The 18,515-nt window shown below is 39.4% G+C and overlaps 1 protein-coding gene across 1 annotated transcript; it reads right to left on the bottom strand.

The window, feature by feature from the left end:
* Positions 1–2: 2 nt before the first annotated feature.
* LOC124297285 (protein lap4-like) lies at positions 3–17,533 on the bottom strand. The gene is made up of 3 exons (XM_046748152.1): positions 16,726–17,533; positions 1,188–1,405; positions 3–930 (listed from the first exon to the last, which is right to left on the bottom strand). Exons 1-3 carry the CDS (start codon positions 16,766–16,768, stop codon positions 103–105), a joined length of 1,089 nt encoding a protein of 362 aa, XP_046604108.1. The 5' UTR covers positions 16,769–17,533; the 3' UTR covers positions 3–102.
* Positions 17,534–18,515: the final 982 nt, after the last annotated feature.

Below are 18,515 nucleotides of genomic sequence, written 5' to 3'. Positions count from 1 at the left end.
ACCTCACGTCTGGTCGTTCAAGACCACGCGTGTTCCTTATCACCGGCGATTTATCCGCCATTGAAGCGAAGCTCAGGCACATTTTCACTCGAGGACCGCCTCCTAGACTGGCTCAGGCAAATTGCCGTTGAGCAGTTCCGTGTTCGCGTTATTTGCGGCCAATGTTTGCGCCTTCTTCTTTTTCTTTTCCCGCTTCTTATTCCTCTTATGGACACAGTAAAGACCGATTATGACGCAAACCAGAAAGGCGAGGATGCAGCTTCCCGCTGTTATCCAGGTCGCCTTCGCCTTGGCTTGAGCTTTGGCGATCTCGATCGCTCCTAAGCATTCGTTGTACAACGCCATCGTCTCGTTTGTGAAACTCGTTGCGCTGCAAGAATCGAGGGTCTCGCGTTTACAGGCAATATTCGATACAAGCGTTATGTTACGTATTTTCACCCACTTCATGAACTGGTGACAATCGCAACTCGAGTCCCCTAACGATATGGGATTGTTGGTGATATCCAAGATTTCTAATTTGCAGAACGGAGCCACATCGTCCACCGATAGCCGATCAATGTTGTTAGTCGATAGGTTCAGTTTAGTCAGCGACGGCTGAGGTCCGATCGACGGTATTTTCGTCAACTTGTTCCGCCCGATCTCAAGATGTTCGATTGGCGCAGTTACTTCCAGCTTGAATGTTCCGTCCGTGAGGAAGTTGTGCGACAGGTACAGCGTACGGAGATACGGAAGCTGGAAGAGGGTCGACGGTAGGACGTAAAAACCGTTGTCAGATATGTCGAGGACTTGAAGATACTGGAGGTCCTCGATAGTGTTGTTGATATCGCTCAAAAAATTGTCATTGAGGAAGAGGGACACCAGTCTTGTATACGGGGCGAAGGTATGAGGCGGTAATTCTTCTCTCAGCCGGTTGGAGGACATCACCATTATCTTGAAACAAAAAACAAACACGACGTAGATAATTAGTAACCACGTGATCAAATTTAATCATGAACCGCTAAGTTCTCGATAGGAAATTTCCTTGCTAATCACGAAAAATGACAAGTCGTCCAAACTTTCATAAAAGTGTAATTTCTCCGTCGTCTACAGCTTGTAGCGAGTTTAAATCACCTGAATAATGTTGCGATTGGGAATAAACATACGTATAAATGAAATCCAAAGTACCTATAGAATGGTAGTAGACTAACCTCGACTTTGGTGTTCAGTTTCTCTGGAATGTTCTCGAAATCTCTCCTGCTGCAATTGACCTGCAGCTTCGAATACCATTTGGAGTAAATACATTTACGAACGAACTGGCCTTGGTCTGAGATGAAGCTCGGCTTGCCGAGCACCATTACGTCAGCTGGAGCAGCTGCCATGCACAGAATCAGCGAGAAGATTCCGTTGGATAGCAGGATGGTCATGGCTAATGACAGAACAAAAGAGACACGCTTTAGTTTCGAGATCTTCAATTTATACATTTTTTAAAGCTGTTGTCTTACGTGCTGTGGCAGGCAAATATACCGAATAAAAAAGATCACCATATTCAATCAGTTTCTGACTAATATTCTTGTCAATTTTCAATAGCTTCGATACTCTTCGTTACGCTAGGTTCAATATTTTTCAATTTTCGCCTGCCACGTATGCGACTTGATGTTCACGGCTGTCGGCGAAGTAGCGTGAAAAACGGCGCAGAAATATGGACTTAAAATAAGAGAGAAAACGCAGTAATTAGACCACTGTAAATTGAAGGGTGAAGTGATAGGCACGTCTTGAAAAGAAAAAAAAATCATCTGCTTAACAATAAAAAGGGTTAATTTACTCGCAGTTTATTTGTCTCATCAATAACTAAGTGACGTTATAAATTTCACGTCGACGATCAATCACGTGCTTAAATCACGTCAAATTATTACATTAATTAATCATAGCCGCCATAGCAACAACTGTAAAAACAACGTATATAGTTTAGAACGTAGGGCTCAAGCGGTACGAAATCCAAGGATCCGATACGTACAAAATCTCGTTAGAGCCGGGTGTTCTGTTTTTAGTTGCGGTGAAACCGTAAATACGATAGGGTTCCACCATGATTGGACAATTATTTTTGTCGGGAGTGAAAAAGCGTTCACGCTTCTCCGTCTTTGCCACGAATTACATACGTATACCGGGTACCGAGTTTTTTGACGACCACTTCACTATTGTCAAGCTGTACCATAAAGCGGCAACGCGCTACGGTTGCAGTAGTAATTCGCTTCTTCTCGCACTCGATCCCATCTACGTTGAATGAGAAAGAACTGCCTCACTCGTGAACTTGAAAAAAACTATTGAAACGACGTATAACAAAAACATCGAATTTTGAAGCGTTCACGCAGATTTTTTGTTTCGCTGTTCAATTGTACTAGAAAAATCGCGTGATATACTTGAACATTATTGAGGCTTAACGTCACGGACAAAGGTGTTTGTCAAGGTGCTTGTATCACATTTTCGGCTACGTAGTTACTCGCCAAATGCCGATTAGCATTTCTGAATCCGTGTGTAAATCGTAATTTCAAATTTAATTTTGCGCGTAAGTGAAATTATGCTCGTTAAGTTAGTTTGACGGTATTTAAAGCTGGCTAAGCTGCTAATCAGGCACACGTTGATGATTTAGAGTGTGACAAGATTGCGAGTCACATCCGCAGTAGTTCATTGTCAGTCACGTAATTTCGTGCTCGCTATGTTTCGCCACGGTTTTTGCTTCCACCTACCGAAACTGTTGACTTGTCTCGTGTATTTTGGTCTGTGTGAAATTTCAACGCGCTTTAAATGATTTTCAAGCATTTCAAATCCCTTTACCAAATCTCATGATTCAACAAAACTTGGTCTACCGTGGTTACGGTTAGATATTTGAACAATTTTGAATATAAAGAAGATGAAAAATCTTTCACCGTTTTCCTATTCGTCACTCTGAGTTTGGCGATACTTGTACGCTCGACAAATTTCTTTAAAAGGTAAAATTTCATGCGGTGAACGAGTCGTTTCGTGGAAAATATTTCCCTCGTGACGAGTGCCGCATTACGTCAGGTTGGCGTGTTCGCGCGAAACTGACTGCATTGCGGTCTTATTACGTTATTATTCATGATTCGCGAAACTTGAATTTCCCTTCAACTGATGCAAACGACGCTCAACACCAACAAGAATTGAAATCTGGACCAATAATAATTAACGCAGAACAGATTATTTCGCCTGTGTATTATAGATGCGATTTAATGTTATATAGATCCACACAAATAAATCACTGAAATATGTTTGCGCGGATTAAAGATTGAACAGAAAGATACCGAGTGTGTTTGTTTTTGTTGATCGAACGAGCTGTTACAAAAGCCTGTCCATGATATACACTTGCGTGAAATTTAAACTGTAGTAAAATTTGTGAACTGCGCCCTGCTAAGCTAACCGAGTACAAAAATAGGCGTTGGTGGTGGTGTGCCCGAATGCTTTACGTTATGGACATCGGGGGGTCTGTACAATGTTAAGTCGATCTAGGTTACCGTTGAAAAATGTAAAATTAAATGAAAAAAACAATGTGCCGCATATTTATACTTTCTTAGTCCCAGTTTATTTTGTTTCTTAATCTTTTTCTTTACTTCGAACCGGAACTTTTCGGCACCTGCCGAAAGATCCGACAGCATCGTGCAGGTATAATAGAAAGAAAGAGAAAAATGAAATGTTGAAACAGTTTGGCAAGTTATACGATATTATTTTTTTTTTTTTTTTTATCCCTGATTCGACAATTGGAAATCTAACTGAATTATAGAGTTCAATAGTGTTGAATAATGACGGACAATTTTTGTTAAATATTTATGTTAAGTATTGGCCAATCGCCAAAACGAGTGAAACAAAAGTTGAAATTTTGACGTATTTCTAATTTATAACCGCCTTTCAAATTGTTCCGGAATTTTCATACGGTTGTAACTCATGGAATATAAGTAAACTTGTACGATAGATAATAGCACAAATATTGTATGCCGACACACATGGTTCCGCGCAATAAAATGAAAATCGTTTGAATCACCGTGCAGCCTGATGCAAAATAGTTTCTGCAGGTCGTCTGTTGCCGCTGCTGGTGAATGCCGCTTTTGATCCGGCAACAGCGAAATCATTGAATTTCGAAATAAACGATGTATAAACATTTTCTCAGATCGTAGGTACCTATGTGTGTAATGTAACTCTCGCAGTGTTTCCCGACGGTAACTTTCATCTTATTATTGCTGTGTAAATACGCGTATAATCTGTACGCCTGTATGTAAGCTAAAGCTCCACGTGAATCGAGGCTTGATGGATCTCTTTCCCGCCAGTTTTCGTATATAGCTGTCGTTTCGCATTTGATTAAAACCCAAGGCGAAGACGGGACTGCGAAGGCGATCATTCATCGTTATAACGTATTATACGTATGTATATACATACGCATACCTATACATCCATGTACACCGCAGAGGCACGTACAAACTCGCTGACTTAATTCTCGTGGGCGTATGTCGGCTGCCACTACATACCGCAAATCCTAAATATTATCATTTTGTTGAACGTGCAGAGTAACTGACTCACGCTCGAGGCATCTTAAACCCTGAAAACGAGAAACTGAATCAAAGCAGCGATATATCGCTAGTACATAATTGAATTGATACGTGATACACGAGCTGTAGTGATGGGAACTGGATTCACTCGACATCATCCACTGCAGTTAACGCTTCATAGTGTCAGCTTATCTGATATTCCAATCTTGATAAAATAACAACTGCGAAAACTGATACACAAAATTCATTCGAAATATGAAAACGCACCTATAGTTATTCCCGTTTTATAACAAAATTAATACTGCTGAAATTAACCAAGCATTTGAAACAGCGAATCTGGCATAGTTTCGTGTACCAAAAGGCACAAGCATCGTTTCCTCATTTTTCGTATATAGTTTAATTAGACCGTCGCCCGTTTCGGAATGATGTCGGAAGCCTTGCACGTAAGCTATTCTTCTCGTGATCTTGTCTGCTGAACGTACACGCTATTATTCACAATCAACGAGGCGTGTGTTCGTGGTTATACACAATGCAGACGATACCGCGTCTTTTAAAAATAACAAGTAAATACCTAGGATTATACGTGTATATACTACCGGTGATAAGATTGCACGTGCAGGAAATATTAGTTAGACTTTCGAAATGTCAGTTTTGACGAGCTTCTCGAGAGAACCATAATTCCCACTTATCGTTTTACAGCAACTGGGTTAATTACCGACGTACGTTCAACATTACGAACCGGAACTTTTCGGATGCCTTCAACTAATGTTATACTGTTAAAGTTTCCACTATACTCGTTTTCTATTTCATCATGCATCGAGGGTAATTTTCCATTCGGAAAACTTGTTTTGTTTCTACTGAAATCTACTTGAACCAAATTTAGAATATAGAAAAATAAATATAAGAACATTCGTGAGAGTCAAAAAAATTTTTTCTTAAATTTTCAAAAAAAAAAATCCTCAATCGTTCCGTTTGTTTCTAGTTATGTTATATCCGCAAGACCTGCGCCATTGGATAACGTATGTTGTGAACATTTCTTGGATAAATTCGATGCGATACACTCGAGAAAAAATTTGAAAAATTGAAAAATTAAAAAATCGTCTTTCACCCGCCAAAGCGTTGGACGTGGACCCGACCATCGTGGCTGCAGTCTCCCAGAGATACACGATTACGAAACCGATGGCGCGCGTTCCAAACGTAGTGACAAAAAGAAAACCAAAAACAGTGTGAAATCCGCCTAAAATTAGACAACCCTGGCCCTTACGGAATATATTTATATATAATGTAACATAGCTGCAGCGAACCCAAGAGTCTATAAATTTCCTGAGGGCTTTGGGAACTTTCAGTGAAAACAAATGACCACCGTTTTACAGTGATTTCAAGCTTGGATTACTATTCGAAAAAAAAATTAAATAAAAAAAAAAAACTCTAAAAAAAAGAGGAGTGAGAAAAAACTATCTTTTATGCAGCGCAGTCTGTAATTCCGAAGCATAAAAATGAAGGGGAAACTTTACCTAATTAATTATTATTTTCCGTCGGTTGGTCACTTTTAGATGGTTCTACATTATTTCAGAGAATATTTCGCCTTCGTTCCGGATCGAAACAATCAAGGGACACGATCATTCTTCCATGGTCGTGATCGTAGACGCGACGCGTGATCAAGAGTCGGCTGCGTTTAATGTATCAGCAGTTGTTTCGCCTTTTCCGGTGAAATATTCGCGTGCGATGAAAAAAGAAAAAAAAAAAAAAAAACATGTTGAAATTACGAGAGATTCTCAGCATTCAGTCGGCGCCTTCTCGAGTTGGTAAATAAATCCTTGCGGCGTGAATCCCCGCAACTCATCGTACAAAGAATCGTTTCAAAGAATTCTTTGTAACGAGATTTTATGTATTTCGAGCTAATTGTAAATTATACATGGATTGAAACACGTACCCTGCAGAGTGTTAAATTAGCGTGGGTACATCAAATTTTGTCGATACGCCGTTAATTTGAAAATATGAATAATATACTGTAAAAATACCTACGATACAATATGCGGTAAATATTGCAAACAAAAGCGTTTGAAAGTTGCTCAATTGAAATCGCGTCGAGGAAATTCCACATCTCCTTCAACTTGTATGGTCGTTATAAATTAGCTTCTTAAATTCTCACCTCAACTATTGTGTTTTACCATTCTATGAATGTGTGCTGACCTTCCGCGTTGTACAAAATAATTTCTCGGTATTCTGTGTAATAACATCCCGTGGGTTTATTTCCATGCCCTTATCCGTAGGTGTGGCAAAATTTTTAAACACCCGGCTGACAAATCGATGGAACACACCCACCTACTCTGAATTTTTTATTCAAGTATAGAAATACTGTATTGTATACGTGTATGCATACGAGGCATTTCACCCCGAACCGACCTACGCCTGACCATCACATAATCGGCGATTTTATTTATTTTTACGTACGGTATAAAGTGCACAAGAAAATCGTCTTTCACTGACTTTTAGATTTTTTGGACCACAGGTTTGATTTTTAAAACTCCCAAAAACACAAAGACACAATTTTCAAACGAATATTCCTAATCGACTGGCTTCAAATCTTTCTCACAAATTCATTGTTGAAAAACAAAAAATTTTGAGACCAAGATGGAAGTGAAGCAGAGCTCTTGGTTCAAAAGCTACGGGCGAAACAATTAATTAAAACGTGAGAAAAATCGAATTAAACATAAATTACAATAATACAAATTTATATTTTACACGTTTCTTTTTCAACTTTTCAATTACCTGATTCGCCTGTAGCGTCTAATCCAAAAACTTGCCCACTTCCATCTTGGTGTCGAAATTTTCGTTTTTCGTCAAAGAATTCATGGAAAAAATGTGAGGCCAATCGATCAGGGCTATTCATTCGGAAATTGGGTTTTCGTGTTTTTGGCAGCAGTAAAAAACAAACTATTTTTCTTTTCGTATACTTTACACCATACTATAAAAATAAAAAAAAATCGTCAACGGTGAGGGTCATACGTAGGTTGATTTGGTGTGGAATAAATATATATATATATATGTATATACATATATATTCAAACTGCAGCGCAGCGATTTTCGAAACATTTTTACAACCTGTTTTTAGCGTCTTTTAATCGACATTTCAATTCCACTATAGAGTCACCGTTTATTCTCGTTCCACCGTGTATTCGACAGAGAGTTACCCTACTTGCAACAGGCTGCTCATAAACTCTCTCTGCCCTTCGCCTAGCGACTTCGTAAAAAAAAGTCAAGCGGGGAGATAAATCGGGTTGGATCTTAACGCGGGGAATCGTTTATTTCAATAAACTCGGGATATTATCTATCGTTGCAATATGGGAGTCAGTCGTTATTTCAGCATTGCTGCATCGAGTGTGAAAAAATGCAAACAGCTACATTTCTCCTAGGTCGTAACTTGCAGCATTTTCTTTCGCCGATTCAAAGAAGCCCGAATATTATTCAACTCGTCATTCTGTCGGACGGGAAAAGAATTAAATTTCTCAAAATTTCGATCCGTTTCGTACCTTCATTCACCGTAACAAACCATCGCGTGTTAACCCTTTCAGTCGCGAGAAGTCATTACAGCGGCATCAATTTTTCTTCTTCTTATTTGTAATTCTTCTTATATTCCGTGCAAGATCCTGGATTTTTTTGCATTTTCAGGTAGCCGAACTGCGTGCCTGAAGGGGTTAAGGATGATGTTCGGATAATTTTGGCGTTTTTTGATACACATTGTAGCGCGGATATCTGATCAGACGACGCGAAGAATACCAGAAATTTTTAGGTGTTTTTATAATCAGCGTGGCCTATTAATTGGATGGAGGCCTCGCAAAACGAGGCGGATAAATCGAGATTCCGTGACCGGAAATCGTTGAGGAAGAAGAGCGTCGGAAGCGTCGATCTGGTGAGGACTGCGTGGATCACAGCTAAGCCAACATTGACTACCGCTGTTATTAATGTTTTTATTAACCCTAGGATGCCGTGCAGAGAGAAAGAGAGAGAGACACGCATACCTTCATTCGCAGGTTTAGATTCGGTGGATATTTTCGTTACTGACGCGGTCTCGTCCAAGTGCCGGTATTTTCGGGACTCGGCACTCGAAATTACTTCGCATTTCGATACAAGCCATAATTTGTTCGCAGCGTGATTATGCAGGATAACCGGCTCCTCCGCACCATATCGATATGAGTGAAACCCGAACCCGGCCGCGTCGCAAAATGCCAAAAGTTGCAAATGTATAATCGAGGCAGGCGATATTCATTCGAATTGCAAACAATTCGACTGTTTAAAAACTGATTATCGAATTTTAAATCGAAGGAACTTAGGAATACGGGAATAAAATATGTTGATAAATAATTAACAGATATACCTATGGGAAATAATTGGAAATGATCGCGAATCGCGCGACAGCGTTGGAGAAGTTACGAAAATCATTGCAACTTTTGTAGAAAACTTTTGCCAAATTGTTTCAATTCGTTAACATCGTATATGCTGTTGATTTTCATCGATTTCGTGTTTACCAAACGGTTTCGGTTTGTTTCCAATGATTTACCAGTATATTGGATGATTTCCTCGAGTCATCGAAAATTAATATAAAGATTGAAACCAGTAAAACTCCCTCGATATCAATACTAAGGAATTGAAATCATTCTTTCGATTTCCAAGTGAACGAACCATCGCACGTAAGACACGTATTTTTCAAATATGCGGATCGAAAAGTTCGACGAACCCAGAGGCAATTGATTCTAAATTTTTTTCTATTTTCACACTTACATTTTTGACTAGGAATCTTATAACAGGTATTCGCTTCTGTGAGACTCGCGCTACGCTGCACTTGTAGTGAATACGTATAACGTAAAACTATAAGGTTACGTGGTTTTCCTGCAGTTAAAGTGTCGCATGTCGGATTCCTGGTGTCGTCTGACCCTGTCCACATGCTGAGCAAAGACGAGTATCGATCTGATTACAAAAGATCGAACAGATCGCTAAGCAAAGCTGTAACGGGTAAAGAAAGGCGTCCAGGTTGGCGTAACTACGCTCTTGTGCTGCAGAGCTGCGGTCCGAAGGCAGATACAAGTTGTTAATTGAGCCGAAAGTTATTTTCCATCGCGCAATAATTCGATTCTGACATCCGAGAATTAACGACTGACCATAAATCAATACTAGATCCTTACCGTATACTCAGTTAACATTAAATGTCAGAAACAGGTTCGTTTATCAAATTCTTAGTACAATATGCAGGCTCTTGATTTCATGCAAAACCTCAAACCGGTTATTATAGCAAATTTATCAGCGTTAACTTAACTGTGCATTTGATTTAATTTGATTTACAAACACGCGTAATTTATTCAGCTTTAAAATATAGCGCGGAATTTTTTCCGTAGGTATATAAAATTATGTACTTATTTATACTCAGTTTTATCATATTCTGTGATTTTTCAGTGCATCTGCAGCGTAAAATACGGATCAGTGTATTATCTTCCCGGGAATCAGTTAACTCAATGTATTCGTGGCATTCAATTACCTCTCGGTTGCGTTTATCTCTTGAGAAAAAAAAATAAACGGCCTCATTTCTTATCTCCGGCTTGACGTGTCCTCATTTTCTATACATATACACTCGGAAAATGTTCAGTTTTTCCCCCTCTCGAAAAATAAAAAAAAAAAAAAATTATATGCTACTCGGAACGAACTTCAGGATTGATTTTTTTTTATCTTTATCGATGTATTATTACGAAAAAATACCATTGAAAAAATGTTATAGTCTCCGTAAGTAACTGCCATTAACGATTCCAACCTTACAGCCAAAAAACGCCAAAATTTTTCAGATTATTTTCTTGGCTACTGATTCTGCAACATTTAGGTCGCATTTTTCGATTTCTCAAAGTACCACTAAGTCGGCAAAATACGCGGGCCATAAATCTATTATTCTGAAAAATCGTTGATCATTTTTAAACTTAAAAATTCTTCTGAGAAACGATCAGTTTTATTTGCCTCGAAAATGAATATGTCTGGGACGGTGAGATAAAGGTACAACAACAACTAGCGAGGGAATTGGATCATCGCCTTTATCCTTATAATATGCACTCTGGCAGACAGATCGATTTACGATCGTGCCGACGAAGGGATGCGACTCGTGCGCGAGCGATTGTCTAGGGTTGCAATTTTTGCACGTACGATTCTCAATTCGATCGTTGCACAAAAGAAGCGCGACAGGGGAATAAATGCAGTCGCGACGAGTGCAAGAAGCGCAACTTTTCATTCTCTTCCTCCTCTGCAAGTCGTTTCGTAACTTAGCTATTCACTATTCTTTATTACATTGCGCGAAGCATACTTCGATATAATTTTCAATCAATACCTAAATTTACGTCGAATAATGTGTCGATAATATTTTTGCCATCGGTGATATTATTAGAATCCGAAAAAGATCAGGCACAAATTAAAAACTCATTTTCATAACATTTTGTATGTACAGAAAGAGAGAGAAAGAGAGAGAGAGAGAGGGAGAAATGCGATGAAAGATTTGTGTTTTAAAGAAGTGAAGGGATTCTCAAAACTTTATTCTCACACCCGTTATTTATCCAACATTTTTTAGAACAGCGCAATTTATGGAATTGAATTCGCCAAAAAACCGACCTTTTTTTCTTCGTCCTGCGATTTATCACATTGTCATAACTACCTAGTATACATACCTACAGTTATGTATCTCGAATAACGTATGATCTGAAATTACTTTCCAATTGACCTATCTGCGAATGATTTTCGATGATCTTTTAATTGTGTTATCAGTTAACTCTACTTGTTAATAATCTCTGATAGAAAGTATGATATTTGACACGAACCCCGCCTTTTCTGAGACTGCAACCAACGACAATAATGATGATAGTTTTTCATGAAATGACGTTTGAAAGGAGAGAAAAAAAAAAAAAATTCAACACGGGCTGCGGTATTTTCCTCTTGGATTTAAGCGAGACGTATTTAAGTTATTGGATTTTGAGCTTGTATTTCCTGACAACTAATTCGCTCAATTTCCGCTTCATATTGCCGGTGTGAAGATACGACGCAGAACGATACGACAGACGTCACAGGCTCATTCGAAACGATCAAGTTTTCCTCTCTCGAAGCCGCCAGGCGTTGTTGTTATTCGGAAATGCTTATCCAAATATTATTTGAAAAAAGTTATAGGACGTGGGTTATATCTATGGGCCAGACAGACGATCCCTAAGCATTATTTATTGGTGTCTTTCACGTTGGGACGCGTAGACCTACACAATAAGACACGCCGATGGTGGGCTACGTCATCGGCAACGACACGATAACGCAAACGTTATGTCACATCGGAAACAATCGGATCCGTTTTCTAAGCCAGACACACCTTAAGTATTATCAATTCTACGATACAATTGATACGTCTCGAAAATTCATTCCATAATTCAACATTTCATGTCCTCCCGCAGTGATTCGTTCAAAATTTAATATGAAAATTATCATAGTGGGATAGTATGACTTATCCCACGCGGAATTTTAAGAACAGCGGTGCAAGAATTGCGTTGAAACCGAACGTCTATGTGGGCATATTTCAAAAAAGAAGTGATACTTCGTCTAACTCTCTCTCTCTTTAAAAGTTAAATTAGAAGTTGATTGTAACTCGCTTCGTTTGTTAACCATATTTGCTGGCTTCTTTATACCTAAAGGCAATCGCCTCGGTATAATAAAATTTGTATCCATCTATCTATCTCTGTAAAGCGTTGAAAATCCGTCACCAAGGGAATAACGATGTTATACAACTTATTTCGCTGGGGAAAAATGATTAAGTAAAGTTTTTATTTGAAAATGAACATTTTCGGTATAAGTGTAATTTATAACGCAGGTATGATATTTGGGACACATTTGCTCAAGCGATCGCTTACCGTCTCTCGTTATCGTTGTTCATTAACTGCGACACAAAAATAAAATCGTATCAACTTCTATCCTCTATGCGCAGTGCCGCAAATATTTCCGTCGAGTATACAGGTGTAAGTGCATTATCATACGTAGTATACCAAGTCCACACGAAAGTACTAATATTCATACTCGGAAGTAATTTGAGAATCAGGACTTGAAATTTAAAAACACGTATAACAGGACAGGCTGCGATCTACGGCAAGTATAATCATTATTTATATCTATGTTTACGATACATCTAATTTCGCGATAACAAGCCGGAGTATTTTTTGCCATTATCTATACATACAAACGGCGATAGGGAAATTCATTGAATTCAGCCGCAGGCACACTAGGAAAACTACACGTGCCCAGTGATTCGTTAACCATTTAATATTACATATTATGTACCTACTTCGACTTGCTATACCAACGTGCATATCACGCGTGCATCTATGTATATACGTATATACAGTTCCACTCAACGGGAAGTTGAGATGAAGATCAACAACCCAACCCCCGGCGAAGATTTATAAACTTGTCAAAGAATTTTATTACTATTTTCACGATGTACACACATCTCAGGATTTACGGGCAATCATCTTTTCTTCCACGTTGTTGTTCCTTTTTTCCTTTTTCACTTTTGACTTGTTTTGAGTTTCATTTTTTTTTTTATTTTTCTTTCCGCTTTTCTCTCCTCTCTTTCTCAAAAACCTACTATGTACCACACACAGCCGCATTCGTCCAAACAAGAAAATAATCCGACCTGACATCGCAGCGTGAGCCGCAGGCTGCGATAACTCTTTACGGTTCGTCTCTGTATGTGTGGATGTATGTGCCATAGGTAATTCTTATAAGCACTCGTTAAAAGGCCTATAAATATCGGAACTCCTCAAGTTATAAGTGCCGATGATTGTCAAGCTGATCCAAAACGTTGTTATTCCCGCATCGTTGCGCAACAACGCGTCACAACAGGTGTGGATAAGTAAATTGACATTTTTTTCCACACAATGATTTTTTGTGCAAGTTTTTTAGAGATCGTTCGCAGAATTGTCGAGAAAAAATTTAAAATCTTGTTACGTGCCGTGTTTTGAAATGCGTAACAAATTAAATAACAATAATTACAAATCAAGTTTCGAAGACAAAACAATGAGAAAGAAAAATTTATAAAGCGTATCTACTTTTGATTCCTTGTTATGGGGTAATAACACAAGTACACGCACACACACATCTGTTTGAAGGATCTCGAGATGAATTCACAAAAAGCTGTGCCAACAATCTCGGAAACGAGACTCGAGTCTGTTAAGACGCAATAAATTAAACCACGGCTCGCATTGCGACATCCAATTGTTTAAACGTTGCCAAAAGACCGCTCGGGCAGTTTCCCTTGAACTTGAATAATTAATATAATGTGTAGCCAGTGTCAAAGATGATATCAGGCGTCGCGGCGACACGTGTTTCACGATCCGACTGTGAGAGGAATTAAACTTTGCATCATATTACGTATATACGTATAACGTACGATGCATAACCGAAATACGCGAAACTTCGTGGTGTTCGTTCTGATACTTACGCGACTTTTTCGGCGTCTACTCAAGATCGGTAGACCGTGAATCCGGTCCCTGGCGAAAAAGACACTCGTCGAAAATTCGGAAGGGAAAAATAAATTTGGAAAATAAAAGTATCAGAGATAATTAGCGTTAATAACGACGATGAGAATATTACATCGGTTTTTTTCAGTCTTTGCTCGCCGAACTTTCGCCGACGGCAGAAATAGCAATGAACTTCCGTCGAACGACTCTGATTTTCAATTTGTGATTATCATATGTACATATAAAATCATGGACCACGTTCAACGGCGTATATGCGGAAAGCGCAACGCAACGGTTGTCAAAGAGCAGTCTAGCCGCGGGTTTTCAGAATTAAGCGTTGAATCTTATAGGCGGCATCGCGGCCGTTGTTTTTCAAGGTATAACTCAGGCAACTGTATAGTGGAGGGTGAGAAGCTTTTAGTCGATAAAATTTCCACCTCGTTCATTTCTCAACTACTTTACATGGTCGCTCCTCGCTGGCCGGTCTAATTTTGTTAGCTCCATGAGCGGCCCTCCGCGGACTGCAGACCTTAACTCTCGACTGAATTACCACAAGGTATAACAATATTATATTACATACGACGAGCACGGTAGATGTGTAACATGTAAGAACTGTTCGCACAATATTTATATAACGTTTCGCAACAATTTTTCCAGCTCAAGAGCACGGAGACGCAACTCTGGTTTCATATTTTTCATCATCTGCGAGGATGTGACAATGTTCCGTTTACAATTCTGAAATTTCGGCGAATAACGGTTCAGTAATAAAGCAGTTGATAGGTTTGCATAAAGGAAGGACTGCAGTTCAGGAAATTTATAACTGTGTATAAGTCTGCGGTCGAACGTTGTTGGAATAATATTTCAGCGATATTCAGATAATTCGTTGAGTCAAGTGCCCGCCATTTGCACACCGCATTTTTCTACAATTTTTTCCATCTCAAATTCGTACTCATACCAAGGATATTATAAGAAATCGACTTCTTATCGTATCCCAAGATCCGACCGTCGTAAGACTTTCCTTTGTCCAGAGGCAGTGGGAATTTCCAAATAGCATTATAAACGCGCATGCACGTATAATTTCACTTTGAATAACACCGCATATACCGGATTTCAGAGTAACTTAGAAATCGGCACATTTTACAAAATGGAAGCAAAGAAGATTCGGAGAGAAAACCAATCTCAGGAATGAATATCCGATATTGCTATAAGTACAAAAAATTACACATCTCGAAAATCACGGTTCTCGGTGTTTTTTTTTTTTTGCTATTCACGATTTTTCCTCTCGCTTTTTTACTTCCCTCTCGAAATTTACAGAGTTGACGATCGACGTGCGAAATTCCGAATTAAGCTTCGTCATGCCTGCGACAAGTTTGGCGGTCACGAAATTCGTAATTAAATTATCGATCAAGGCTTTACAGTTGGCAAATTTTTTCACCGTGTAAGCAGTGAAATAAAATGAAAATAGTTTTAAAACACCGCACGAGCAGCGTTACGACTTATTTATCCCCACTTGTCGCTGTTGCAGGCTTTATATCTATACACGACATTTATATGTACATGCATGCAACATATGTACCTTATTGTCGGACGTATTTCGGAACGTTGCTGCTTTTTAGCCGCACGCGAGCAAGTCGGCCGCGTTGCGTATGCACACCTAGTTATAAACAGTACGTGTGTACAACTACTATTCGTGCACCGCCACCTCTACACCCTCGATTCTTGTCAAATCAGACAAAGCAAATCTTATCTCATACAACATACACATAAACTCGTGCAGGCAATGGACCTGGAGGAAGTATAAAATTTTACATTATCAAATTGTAGAGTCAAGCTTCACGCTTGATGTGCGGCAAGCAACAAGCGCCATAAGATAAACAACATCACCGAAACGGTGAATACTCATTTTTATCGTGAAATTCGGAGAATTCATTTTTGCGAACTTATTTTTTCACACGTACGCTTCTCTGCAGGCTAATTTGAGTCTCGTATTATTATCCGTTATGTTCACCGCGTTACTGGGACAAAGCGTGTATTATAATGGTATTATAAACTGTATTATACACATTGTGGTTTGAAAGATCTCAGATAATGAGGCACAGAAAACAGTCGTCTTTATCTCATAAGAATAACGTGTAATCTACTACAATTTTACCCCCAACTCGGTTATTTCTATGAATTATACAACGCCTGTCGAATCGTGAAAGTAAACGTGAATGTTAATTTAGCAATTATTTGATCAGCTGTTCTTCAGTTCGCACACTAATATGACTGTAGGCATACGCATACACATACATTTTTTATTCTTCATCTTACAACTTCCAAAACGTACTTAAAATTAGTTCATACGTTTGAATAACCTTTTCGTCACGTTTACGGTTACCGGTTCAGTGATCGGTTCCGGTGTGAGAAATCAGGGACGTAAAATACCGATTTCAGAGAAACGGAGAATTTTAGTACGATCTCACAAAGCGTCCGTCACTGCAAACAACCGAGAGTCGTTTCACCGCTGAACAATCGCGTGTAGTTCAAGCGGTTTTCAATTTGAATAATGACGAGGGTATTTTTTTCAAACTGCCGTAGATATTATCAAAATAAAATAGATACATACATGTTACGTTATCAAAATAAAATATGTACATATACATGGTATACGTGTATGTATAAAAAGGTACCTTTGGTCGAACCAGTTGTCAGAGGCGTGAAATCGATCTTCATTTTTTGCGCTTAATTTCAGCCAGCCAAAGTATGATTCATCCAAATGACGATTCGTTTGTTATCACTGACAACGATACGCGTACTACCTGTGTTAAAATCCTGACTCACTCACGATTGAAACCTCACGGAACGATCGATGATGATTCTCGATTTAAACAAATGAAATTGTGTTTCGGCAAACGAACAATTGTAAATAGGCGGTAAATAATTTGTAAGAAGACACTGTTGCGACCGTACGTATATTGAATAATCGTTGCACAGAGTAGTCGACGCACTGCGAGAAGCTCTCTTTACTGCCGAATTACGATCATCGTTCGGTTTTTCGAAACGGTTGTAGTTTGACCGCCAAATCACAACGATCGCACACACCAAAGTTTAGATTATTCAAACCTAGTTAAATGCTACAATAATAGATTTTTTCCACCGCACATTTTCCACCTTGCACTAAAACGCGATTATCCAAAGCTTGTAAGCACCGCTGATCGTCATTGCCTGCCGAGTCCTGGTCGCGCAAGGATTACGCATGACTTTTTTTTTTACCGGTTTGACGAGTCTGCGAAACGGGATGATAATCGGTCGAACTGCAGGAACCTGCCGGAAACCGGTACGAAAATCGGGGAAAATTATTCCTGAAAAACGATGTGGCTGCGAGTCCTGCGCAGCTTTAAAAGAGACGCCAAAGGTTCCGATCGGCGCGCGAGTCTCGATGCTGCCGCAACAGCGTCCGACATCAAACTGCTGCTGAGGCTTGAAACCTGAGGTGGCGACTGCTCGCTGCTGCGAACCGAAGTAAGGTCCGAATCATCCTGCAGCGGCAAAGCAAAAGGCGAGAAACGCCGATTCGCACCTTCTACTTTTACCCCAGAAAAAGACGATCGGCACGGATCGCCTACCGATTTTCAAATTTTTTTTTCCGCCGGTAATCACGGGTGCAGTTTGATCGGCTATCGATATTCTTCATCGTTTGACCAGTTTCAGCGGAAATGCTGTAGCGCGTGTAAATGCATACGTATTGTAATGTTCACAGTCGAAAAATGATGTTCAACTTGTTCGAGCCGATCGGATAATGTCGGCAATTAATTTTTCGCAGCAAACCATATCGCATTTGACCTTTGAAAATTTGAATATTTTAAGGCTTTTGACGAAGGTCACTAAGCCGAAGTGACAATATGATTTTACGCGTCTTTGGAATTTCCAAACTCTTTATGATCCGGCAACTGGACTTCGGAGTTCAACAACTTCTTGTCCAGCGTTAGAATTTCACCTTGCGATGACAGATTTATCTTTCATGTTGGAACTAAATAGACAATTGAGGCAACGACGTGTTTATGTGTTCTGCTCTGAATATCGGTGTCGCGTATACAAGCCTGCGTATAATCCTCACCGTGACGTGTCAACTGCTGGATTACAGTCGGCTCTGTGAGCCAGGTAGGACAATAAAATGAGTCATCAAGCCGAAGACACGAAGTGCATACCTACTTAAGTACTTAGGGGGTGCCGGAGGTTTCGGTTGAAATTAGGAAACATGAAACTGGTTTGTGACGGTTGGAGCGCTATTAATTTGTTCGCCGAAACGGATGAGGAAGTTTGCTCGATCGGTGCAACCAACGACTTCGAAGAAAAGGAGACGGCAATCCCCGGATATATCGACAGTTAAGAAATCGTCTGAATCTCTCAGAATTTATTACATAGTGCACGGTCAACGTAGACCGAACAGATGAATTGAATATTTTATCGGAATTGAAGA

The sequence above is a fragment of the Neodiprion virginianus genome, chromosome 2, assembly GCF_021901495.1.
Source record: "Neodiprion virginianus isolate iyNeoVirg1 chromosome 2, iyNeoVirg1.1, whole genome shotgun sequence".
Classification (NCBI taxonomy): Eukaryota; Metazoa; Arthropoda; class Insecta; order Hymenoptera; family Diprionidae; genus Neodiprion; species Neodiprion virginianus.
The sequence above is the reverse complement of the archived record's forward strand: the minus strand, read 5'-3'. Positions and strand labels throughout refer to the sequence as shown.